Below are 12,675 nucleotides of genomic sequence, written 5' to 3' on the forward strand. Positions count from 1 at the left end.
TTTGATTCAAATCGCAAATAGTCTAACAATACAACGTATTCACCGAATCGAAAATGAAAAAAGTTTTTTCCAAGAATAAATGTGAATCCTCGTCGCCACCATTTTTTCATAAGAGCTTATAATCCATTGAGCTTTCACCCAACGTTTGGCATATTGCTGAAATTGTCATCTGAAAAGCTATCCAATGATACAGGGTGTGCCGTTTGAAATCAAGAAATAGTTTTATGTTTTCGGTATAACCGGAAATTGTAGAAATCTGAAAATATTTTAGGCAGAAAGATCATTGTCTCAAACCCCAACATGCAAATTTTCAGCACTAAATTATGATTAGTTTTCCATAAACGTCTAATAGGTGAATCACCCTGTATATTCTGGTCTATATCATAACGGGGAGCCTATTATAAAACAAAATCGTTCTATATAGATAAACCTACATATCAACAATAAAAATATAATTATTTCAGTTTCCCACTCCTCACATATCGGGGCAAGTTTCTATAAAAAGACCGTGAAAAAAATTGAACGTAGTACGGAATCAGCTCCTTATGGTCCTCATCTCCATAATGCCGATACCAACGCACGCTTGCTTCCTTAATAGAACCGATTAAAGCTCTTAAACCGACCACATAAATTGCCGGCATACCTGGAAATTGCGATTTACAATCTTATTTCTACGCACACAAAGTTAAATGTTCTGAGGCTGACCTCTATAGGCGTATCGTGTTGACTGGTCGGAGTAGGTCCTCAGCACCTACGCGATTAATTAGGGAAAATGGTGCTTTTCACCGCGATTATTTCACGCTAGCTGGATTTTCCGATGTGAGGAGGCTACATACTAGATAACGCTATCCTGGCCTGATTCACCTGGTAATTTCAAGGTCTGAATATGCATGGCGTTGTCTATAAGACAAAGGAATCATATAATTCGTTTTTTCTCATTGTTAATTCTTTGTTTCTTATTTCCAAGAAGGCTAAAAATTTCTATGGCTTTTAGAATTCATTCACAAATGGTTATTATTATTATTTCAAATTATAAATAATGTTGCATTGTCCCTATTTGAACCAATAAAAATGATGTTATAAATAGTCTTACCAATATAAACTGATCTCTGCTTCCACACAGCACCGCACTGTATAAGGATGTAAGGGAACAGGGTATAAGGATTGAAATGGAACAAAATGGGACTTATACAATGCAAACTGTCCTTCTAATGAACTGTAATCCTAATATATTTAAAATGTCCGTGGATGTAATCACAACCGTTTTATTAAACACCGAAAACTTTATACTAACAAACTTTAACTTTTTTTCCGACAACCGATACATCTCATTAATAATCTGACAAAACATATGTCTCGATATTCCTAGAATCCGCGACGTTGCCAAAACTTAAGATTATAATAATTCAAAAAGGGCTAAAACAGTAACCTCTAAAATCGTTCTAGAAAAATAATCATGTTTTTGAATCTATATGTATATACATAGACGTACAAATTAGCTTTCGCCGTTTTTCTTTTCTTTAATTCAAGGCTTTATTGTAAAAAACTGGTTATACATTTATGATTCAAAGTATTGTCCATCGCTGGCCACTACTTTCTTCCATCTTTCGGGCAGCGTACGAATCCCGCGTTGGAATAACTCATCACCTTTTGAAACGATCCACGAATCGATTAAGTTTTTTAAGGGCTGGTCAGCCAGGCAGTGTGGTATTGATCGAAACAAGTGATAGTCCGAGGGAGCAACGTGTGGAGTACACGGCGGGAGGGGTAGGACTTCCCATTTCAACGTTTACAAGTATGTCTACCCAATTCCTAATGAACCCATTATTCGTCTCCAGTCACAATGCGATGTAGAAATCCCTTCCGTCTTTACCTTGCAAGCAGCTGTTCACAAGCAAACAAACGCCGTTCACCATCTCTTGGCTTCAACTCGTACGGCACCCAATTTCCTTGTTTCTGAATCATTACCATGACTTTCAGGCGTTCTGAAATGGCTTCATGCGTAACTCTCAATGGTTCTGCCAATTCTTGTTGCGTTTGAAACGAGTCTCAATCAAGTTATGCCTCCAATTCTGCATATTTCTTCATATTCAAGCACAAAATTAAAACCTCCCGCAAATGAGGAGAATTTGGCTAGTAAACTGACATGTTTACTCAGATCTTCTTTTTGTTTGGTCCGGAATTTACATTCCCTTCGCCTTTAATTTCATTTCTCCTATTTTCTACTGTTGTCTGATCGGGAGGCTTTCCTCCCTACTTCATGTCACTTTTTTCTTCTATTTAGTTCTTTAAAAGAGGTATTTTCTCTTATCGGTCTTTCTTACTTTAATTTGTATTATCTTTCTTAATTCCTTATTCTCGTGCTCTTTCAGCGTCTCTATTGTCTTCTTTCTTTGTTTATTGACTATTTCTTCAATAGTTTCGATTTTCAGTTCTTCTCTGATTTGTTGGTTAGTTATATACCATGGGGCGCCAACCGCTGTTTTTATAACTGAATTTAGTGTACTTTGCAACTGATCATTATTATTGCCTTCGTATTGTACTAGGTAACTCCTGCATACGTAATGCTTGGTATTAGCACTATTTTTATTATCTTCAGCTTGTTTTCTAAAGAAAGTTTACTTCTAGGGTTGAGAAATGGGTACAATCTGCCGTGCAATTGCCTTCTCTTTTTTCTGTTTTCTTCTATCTGTTTGTTAAAATTCATTCTGTCATCCAGTATTACTCCCAGATATTTTGCTTCCTTTTTCCATTCTATCGTCTGGTTTTCTATTTTGACGTTTCCTGCTTTCTCTTTCTTTACTTTTGTTCCTCCGAAGTAGATTGCAACTGTTTTCGATGTGTTCACTTCGAATCTCCATTTCTTGAAATATTCCATCAGTAAACTGACATGTTTAATTGAAGACCCAAAAGTGCTTTAGTGTTGCGAAGTGCGACTGCCAAATTTTCACCATTTTTGTAGCGAATTTCAACAGTTTCTCTTCGTTGTTAAAGCGTGTATCGTTCCATTCTCGGTAATGGATTAGTTCTTACTTGTCAAATTTCAAAAGTAGCAACTGCACAGATAGCGGGCTATTCGAAATGGATAACCCTGTACTAAATATGATATTTTTTACTACAATTTCTTTTCACCACAACATTTTCGTCACAGTTCATATAGATTCCATATAATTATTCAAATATAACCACCATATTTGCTATTATGATTTTTATGCCTGTACAGAGGTAGGGACGTGGCGTTTGACAAGAGATCCTTAGTTCGAATATTGAATGCTACAATTTTTTTTAATTCTTTAACCTGCTTGTTTCTGATTGGAAATATTCTATGTGATATGAGGAAATAATGAACTATAATATTAGAACTATTTAGAATTATTTTAGATCTGCAAATGAAATAAATATGAGGTGATCTTAACACAGTGTTGGAATTTTTCATCGTGATGTTTGTTGATTCTTCATCACGTGCGATGAGTTTGGTTTTTCCTGTCTACCAAATATTCTCGCTATATAATGTCTTCCTGAACCATCAATTAATTTTATTTATTTATTTACATTTATTTGCCGCTTGGACACCTAGATTATTAGTGGAAATGGTACTGTCTACAAAATTTAATAACAAGAATGTCATGAGTACAATGATATGACTTGTTTGTTCAAATTTTTACATTTTTGGATCTAATGAAAACAAAAGTGTTGAAGCACACTGGTGAGTTGATCTTGTGGGCTTCATCCATTGAATTGCTCAAGTTGAATTTAGTTCTCTGAGATTGGTATGATAGACACTTGGTGATTAAATAGATAGATAGATATATATGAGTTTATTCAACATAATACATTAAATATGTTGCATTGTTGTCACTATTGCTTGTACTACAAGAACATTTATCTTTGCCAGCAAATGGTGGTGCGTTGCTGTACAATGTCCTAATCGAAAGCGACTAAGAATGCTATTCTTATCATTGTCTAGTGTCTGAATTTACTATATCACTGTTTCTGTTGAAGAAATCTGACCATTAATAATTTTAAGAATTTCAGACAACCTCAAAAATCATGGAGTTCATACATATCAAACAAATAATTCGAGAAAAGATCCGCTTTTTTGTCAGAATTTCTGAAGTCTCCAAGAACACAATTAGAGCATGCATGACTAGCGTTCGAAAGCTCCTGTCTTCCCGTCAATACTTACCTCATTTTTTCTTTACGAAAATGAAAAACATATTGAAACCAAGCTTCTTCAATCGACATAAAAGCGGAGTCGATTCCTGAACAATATTGTAATATGTGTTTCCAAAGAAAGAGCCCACTTTAGAGGAAAAACATTATATTCTATTGAATAACACATATTTTAAGTTTCACTGACTAATTTTCGATACTTTTTGGTACCCAAGTAATTCAATGTGTTATGTGGACAACTGGAATTCGAAAAAATATTAATGAGTTTTGCAAATCAAAATCTTTGGAGATTGTCGTGATATTTCTTTGGGCGCGATTGACTTTTTGTAGCTTTTAGAAGTATTTTTGTGTCCTATGTTACTAGATGCTAAGTTTATCTGACCCTCCTGTTACTAGAGTAAGCATAAAAGATAATGAGTTATCATCATAGAATAAGAGCAAGGTCTCAGTTGAGAATATCACCTACTTTTTATTGGAAAATGTTTCATTATAAACTCGCAAAAGTTATAGTATGATAAGGAACGGCAAAATTATCGATACTATTACTAATAGTCCTTATATGTCCTTTGCATATAGTGAGAATATTTCTGGTTCGTCCAGAGGATAATTTATCGGTTGCTTATAATAATCGACAAAAAGATCTAGAGACTCTAGGTCTAGATAGAACCCATGTGTACTTTCTTCATTTGATGACTAAAAGATTTCAACTGATATTTTCGTCTTCAAATTGAATGATACCTATCTCTAGTTCAAAACTGAGGAACATTCAAACAGAGGTCGCTTATATTCCTCTATTGATTCAGGAATAATGAAGAATATAAAATGAATATCATTTATTGATTTCTTTCTTTATATTCAATTTGAATTCATGTGAACTAATTCCTACTTGATTCATTTCGATTTTTACCTATATCGAAAAGAAAAAGTATTATTTTAACGAATTGTCGAATGATCATCAATTAGTTCCAATGAAACAAACCAGAAATTCACTTGAATAAATATATTCGAGTACCATAATTGATACAGTAATGCAGTAATCCACCCAACCATTCTGCAATAACAAAAACCATCTGATGTAACCGCATATGAACAATACAAATTAGAGATCTCTATATCTTTATATCTTCCGCTCTAGAACAATCACTTCCTATATTTACCTCAATAAACCTCCGATTACAACTTCAGATTAGATAACTAATATCTTATATTTTCATTTCAGCTTAAAGAGGCTGAATGTGCAATATGTCAATTTTTTTCGCTGCGTGATCCGGTGGACTAATAAAACTACTAGATATGAATACGGTGGTTTTGGAGGCCAGGCCTTTCAGGCCTTTCAAGTCCAGCGAGGAGTATCTGTATGCGATGAAGGAAGATCTTGCCGAGTGGCTTCAGATGCTGTATCCTCATCTCAATATTAGCGTGGAGAACTTCATGGAAAGACTGGAAACTGGAGTCGCCCTTTGTGAGGTAAGTTTTTTGGCTGTTAAATATGTGGACCTTGAAATCTTTCGTAAATACAAAAATTAATTTTTGGATTGTGTTTGCGGAATAAACATAAAGACGGCTTCTTCGAATTTCAGAAATTTTGCCTGACCTGATAAAGAATCTGAAAATAGAACAACAAATTTTCGCCTGTTTTCCTTTTCGATATAATTTTTCGGAATCTATGCTAGCTATTCATATGGAATTTCATACATAAATTACCTCATGTCCTAGATTGACTTTCTTCGATAATTCAATAAATTAATTCCAAAGTCCCAAAATTTTTGGATTGAAATTTCCGCAGGTATACAGCAACTGAACTCCGTGTGAAATTTACTGCTATCTTTATCTTTATATACCATCCTCCGCATCATAATTATGTATTCTGCAACCACTGAAGGTCAATACTGAAATATGGACTCTTGAACAACAATTTATTCCTTCATCTGTGGGTGTTCAATGACTGGGAACAAGTACTGCACTTGTTCTCTTATTACTCAATATATGTTTTGTATCGGCTGTTATTTAGAAATATGGTCTTTAATCATTTTGTTTACCTATTATGTGAATATGCGGATTTGTACTCGATGTTTGCGACAGGTACTTATTTTTTAGCGAAAATCATTTCAATGTTACTTTCGAATGGTTTTGGCAGTATTGTCGTCATATAGTCGATTACAATTTGAAAATTCGAGATTTTTGTTGGAAAAAAAGAAAAAATACAAATTTGTCGTTTCACGTGGATTTTGAACATGATCTGTCATTAAACTTTTATAATATAATATAATAGTTTAAGTCTTCTCGATTCAAAAACATCAAAAAGACAATGAAATGTGCTGCTGTGGCGTGAAGTGTTGAAGGAGACGCCGAAATGTCGATACGTCACCGTTCTCGAATTGTTGGCCTTTGTCCTTCGACTACATGGAAAATTTTATGTGGGGATCTTAACTCACGTGCCTATAAAATACAGCTTGTGGAAGAATTAAAGCCAAATGACTATCGTTTACGTCGTATTTTTACTGATTGTACTAATTTGAAACTGGCCTAAGATGAGCATTTTTAACGAAGAATTGCGTTTAGAGACGAAGTTCATTTCTAGTTAAATGGCTTCAACAATAAGTAAAATTGCCGTATATGCAGCTAAGACAATCCCAATCCATTAACGAATCACCATTACATCAATTAAAAGTGACTGTGTGGCAGCATCATCTGTCCTATTACTTTCGAAATCAATCAAAATCAATTTGGTGACATAGTAATTTTCAGAAGTGGCTCTTTAGTGGGCTTTAACGGCTTTCGATTACTTTTTATGAGGCTATGTTCATCGGCTTATGCCAAGTAACGAGCAACTCTTGAAGCATTGAAAGCCAATATTGAAGCCACCATGGAGGCCATACGGACGATCTTTGGGAAAAAGTTATGAAAAATTTGAACTGATCGAATAGACTGTGTGACTCGTAGCCGCGCAAACATAAGCCGAAAATAATATGAAATTGTCTGTAGGATTATAATAATGAAATATTCATTTCAACAATAGTTTTGTCCTATGTTAGATGCCATGAAATAAGCTAAGGTATTTGTGTCTGCACCATAAAGTTATTCTCGATCAAACATGTCAGCTTACGAGCCAAATTCTCGTGATTTGCGGGAGGTTTTAATTTTCTGATTTAATATGCTCCTGAGGCTCATAGAATACTCTCAAATACCTATGGTGAGAACGTTATTAGTGAAAGAACGTGCAGAGAGTGGTTTCTCACTTCAAGAACAGTGATTTTGACGTCGAAAACCAGCATGGTTGGACTCATGTCTAACGCAACAAGAATTGACAGGATCATAGGGAGTGACGCAACAAGCATTTCGGAATGCCTGAAAATCAAGGAAATGATTCAGAAACAAGGAAATTGGGTGCCGTACGAGTTAGAGGCGAAAGATGTTGAACGGCGTTTGTTTGCTTGTGAACAGCTGCTTGCAAGGCAAAGACGGAAAGGATTTCTGCATCCCATTGTCGCTGGAGACGAAGAATGGGTCATAACGATAAACCTGAGCGCCGAAAATCATGGGGATATCCCAGTCATGCTTTCACATCGACGGCCAAACCGAATATTCACGGTTCCAAGGTCATATTCAGTATTTGGTGGGACCATCTCGGCGTAGTGTATTATGAGTTGTGTAAACCGACTGAAACAATCAGAGGCGAACGTTGTCATGCGCAATTAATGCGTTCGAGCAGAGCAATTAAAGACAAACAGCTGCAACACAACAAGAGACATAATAAAGTGATTTTCTCTAATTCTGTGGTTATTCCGTTCATTCTTCCACATCTTGTAGAACAAAATCGTGCGAGAATATATCAGAAACGCACAGTTTCCATGGTTATATTTTATTATTATATGTTGGTACTACGAACATTCCGCCACGGCTTTATCTGTCAATTCATCAATTTGCCTTAAAGAAATCAGTTCTGCCAACCAACATTTTTCAATGCAAAAATCACTAAATGATATTTATGGAATATTTCATAAATTTCGATAAAAATGAAATGAATTAGAGAAAATAATGTATAATACTCGTACAGAAGGCTCATTCTACCACTCGTTCATTCCAAAACTCGCCACTTCGTGGCTCGTTTTTGAATTTTGAACTCGTGGAAGAATATCAATACCTTCTGCACTTGTATTATAAATAACTATTACAGCATGACAATGCTCGACCCCAAGTTGCGAAAGTGGTCAAGACATACTTGGAAACGTTGAAATGGGAAATTCTACCCCACCCGCCGTGTTCTCCAGACATTGCTTCCTCGGACTATCCCTTGTTTCGATCAAAGGCACACGGCCAGGCTGACCAGAACTTCCGATCTTATGAAAAAGTAAAAAATTGGATCGATTCGTGGATCGCTCCAAAGGTCAGTTTTTCAACGCGGGATTCGTACGCTGCTCGAAAGATGGGAGAAAGTAGTGGCCAGCGATGGAAAATACTTAAATGTATAAACAGTTTTCCACAATAAAGCCTCGAATTTCGGAAAAAAAACGGCGGAAATAAAGTTGTACGCCTTTGTAAGATATCTAAAGATATTTGTGTGTCCACTGCTTTATGATAATTATGGTGGCTTGAACCCTGGTTTCCTGATGCTTTCCTTAATGCTATCTATTAAAATGATCATATTTCCATGAAACCAAAGGAGAATTTGATGTCAATGACATAGAAAATCAGGTAAAATACCAACAATCTTGGTCAGTTCGTCAGTTTTATCTCATACTTTTGCAAGAGTGAGTGTACTAACTAGTATTTTTAGATATCTCAACCAAAGACAGCATTTATTCAATTTTACAGATCTTTTGAGTAAATGCAACAAATTCATATGACATAATATTGGTGAACAATGTTTTTGCCCCTTATTTTTTATCATATCAAGAAACTTGGTGTATGACTTTGTTTTATATCTTCTTGTGATGAGTTGAACCGTCAGAATCGATCTAGGATTATTCCCGAGGACGAGGAGACATAATCCATTTGCGTCACCTTCCATTCGGATGCCAACCTAACAGACTACCATAGAAACTCGCCGTAACGTCTTGCTCATTCATACCCATTGTTTATGCCCCTATTGTTGTAATTTGCAAGAGTTAAAGCTGAGTTCCGTCGCCAATCTGAAACAATATCCTGAGATGTAACTCACCGACAAGAAAGAAAACAAAAGAACATTCACAGTTGATTCATTAGTCACGATGTAAAATGTCGGTTCAGCCAGAATATTCGTGAATGAAAACGCCCGATGACATAAAATGGCACTCAGAAATCAGGGCAACCTTCTTATATGTAATAATTAAGAAACAGTATGTGTAGAAGTTTACCGGAGAACAATAAACCCATTGTCGGTAAGTTGATTGCTCAATTAGAGAGTGAAACCAGTCTCCAATCGGATCAGAACCGGGAAAAGCAATGACTTAATTGTTTCATCTAATTGATCCTTCCGTTATCTTGTAGGAACGAGATTATGTAAAACTCTTCAATCATCCATTCAATTATCTTCCGAATACACTTGAATACGATAAGTTCCCTTCTTTACCAAATGGCCATTTATGACAAATAAAATCTTTACTTTCTTATATCTGAATGGTTTTTCTGCTCCTCGTTTGATAACCCTATGTCCTACGTGAGCGACAAATGTTACGACGCGAGCGACGCGAATTTTATGTACGACGCGAGCGATACGTGCAGCGCGACTTTCAGTGTTCTACGGTAAAATCTACAAACACGACACGGCGAGACAAATATAATGGTTGAGGTTGGGATTGTGCATTGCGGAAGATCAGCCGCGCGAATTTCGCCCAGAAATATCAAATGCCTAATTTTATGGCAGACATCGCGCGAAATTCGCGTCAGTTTTACGACCGATACGCCTGCACATAGGACAGCGCTATTATATTCCAAGTTCTGATAAATTCGCTTTGGTCGCGTCGCTCGCATCGCTCGCAATAGTTCGCTCACGCAGGACACAGCGTTAACGCTCAATCCCATTGAACACTGTAGGATCAGCTACATACGCTTCAAGAACTTAGACGGCTTCCTTCGCAGAGAAATTGATCAAAGCTACTTCAACAATCTGATCGAAAGTATGTAAAGGCCCTGTCAAGCTGTGGTTAATGTTCGAGAAGGCCAGACTCTTTACTGACCTTTATTGTTTCAAGTTTTTGAGGAAACTGATTTTGCACTACCAAAATTGACAATAAAATTTGAACTGAAACTCTGAAATTCATAAAAGAATGGGCAAAAAAATGATTCAGATAAGTAATTGAACATTTAGATGTCTTGTATTGAAAAAATGAAAACTTTCGAAACAGTCTCAAAATATCTAAACTTTCTTAACTTTTCTGGAGCAGTATATTAGATATTAGAATTGAGGAGTACTAGCGTTTTGGATTAGAGCTGTGCTATTATATGTATAAATTGATTTCACAAAACTCATTTCGACCGATGACTAATTGATTTTGAGTTTGAATCTGTCATGGAGTCTAAAATGTATTGAAATTATATAATTATAGCAATGGTTTTATGGTGTCAATCCCTACAATGGAAATGTTATGGATCCCAATACAAATTTAACATTTTCCGATATATTAACAATCAGAATCACACTAAGCTCACATAAATATGAAATTTCGAAGGTTGACAATGAACTATTCAGGTTTTCAAAAATTGCTTTGAAATCAATTGTAGATACCGATGTATAACGGGTGAGTTTGAGAAGTTTACATAATAAAAAAAGACAGAAATATTGTTGGAATGTATTTTTCACTATTATAATCTGGTCGATAAATTCATAGCATTCATTTTTCAAATATGATTTTTGGCATATGCTCGCCGCGGCTGCAAGTTACCTGGTCTATTGGCTTTAATTCCTGCACAGGCGTATGTTATAGGCATGTTAGTCAAGATCATTGAGTAAGAATTTCCACGTAGTCGGAAGACAAAAGCCAACAAGTTTTCTTCGCTCATATGCTCACATTTATTTATTGTGTTGATGGTTTTGATCGAGAAGACGATCAATATGGATTATGGTAAAATGGATGAAGTGCTCTTTGAACTTCGGGAACAGATTTAGATTTCCAAAGTAAATTTCCACAATTTCAAAGAGTTTTTCTGGCATTAAACGATTAATGATGATTTGCCAAAACTTAGTGAACAGAAATGTCAAGAGAGTTTAATATTCTCAAGTGTCAAACGCTAGACAACAACCATCGAAACTTCTTATGCAGCTTAATTTCTTGAGTAGATTCAAAATGATATGAACAAACAAGAATCATATCAGTTCAAATTAATAATCTCTAAAGTATTCGTTCAAGTCATTAAATCTGTATAATCTCACTTCTTTCCATACTCTATTCTACACTATTGTCACTATTAATGACTTCCCAACAAAGACCATTTTCATGATGTATTTTCTTACTGAAGAAATCTTGGGAGATTCTTTGAAAACTCGATTCATATTGATGAATCAAGTTTTCAATCTCCGACAATGAGAATACCATAAATATTTCATTCTGTTCCAGAGGTATTTCTTCCCAATACTTTCCAGCATAAATTAACATCGATTAGCGCATAAAAAACATTGTGTTAGGTTTGTAGATCGTAACGTATAATTTATTATTTATTAACAATTATTTTCATCTAGTGTGTACTCGATAATAATACTCATTTGTTCTAACTGCTATGCAAAAATGTTGTTTGATTTTTTCACGTGGAATTTTTGAATATTTAATGGAATTAACATGTTGTTTTCTTGCACTGTTTGCTCAGGTGTGAATGCTTAAATCATAGTGGTTATATTTGCACAATCGAAAGGTGTTTCTATGTTTTGATTAGAGAATTTTTGGCGGGTATATTGAGGATATACACCAACTGGTACAGCTGAGCAATGTCGAACAAAAAAGAGTACCGAGAAGAATGCAAATTTCATAATCAAATAAGTCAAAAAACTTGTTTCTCAACAAAAACGAGAGGAATGTTTTTAGCAGCAGTAACAATGTTGCAATGCCAATAGCCAGAATGAAGAAGTCTATTCAAATGTTTTTCATCGAATTTCAACGCGAAATTGCAATAGTCAAAGGTCAGCATAGGATGTGTTCATGATATTTATTTATTCAAATGAAGTACATGATAGGCCAAACCCAAATATATATACAGGGTGAGCAAATTTCGATGTTTTAGCACTACTTTTAAACCAGAGAAGATAGACAAAATCTGATACCCAACCCATTCTTGGTCTCTTTTTCTGAGAAAATAACATGAGTAATACTCATTTTTGGGCACCTTCTTTTGTTTTCGAGTTATAAGCGAAAATTGTAAAAATGGCGATATCGAAAAACATTTATATCTCCGCTAATACTGATAATAGAGCTCTGAAATTAAAACATTATAGAGGCACTTTTTAACGTAGAATCTAGTGGCGTGTTCGTATTTTCAAAAGGGTTTTCAATTACGAAACTATATGACCCAAAGTTATGTTTTTCAAATGGG

The 12,675-nt window shown here is 35.3% G+C and overlaps 1 protein-coding gene across 2 annotated transcripts in view; it reads left to right on the forward strand.

The window, feature by feature from the left end:
* Positions 1-12,675, forward strand: part of LOC123676941 (GAS2-like protein pickled eggs) — an 86,074-nt gene that overhangs the window by 15,801 nt on the left and 57,598 nt on the right. For both annotated transcript variants that reach the window (XM_045613281.1, XM_045613283.1), the window contains exon 2: positions 5,393-5,640. In XM_045613281.1, coding sequence (XP_045469237.1) covers positions 5,467-5,640 — 174 coding nt within the window. In that variant the 5' untranslated portion in view covers positions 5,393-5,466. The remainder of the gene's footprint in view (positions 1-5,392; positions 5,641-12,675) is intronic.

The sequence above is a fragment of the Harmonia axyridis genome, chromosome 3 (assembly GCF_914767665.1).
Source record: "Harmonia axyridis chromosome 3, icHarAxyr1.1, whole genome shotgun sequence".
NCBI lineage: Eukaryota > Metazoa > Arthropoda > Insecta > Coleoptera > Coccinellidae > Harmonia > Harmonia axyridis.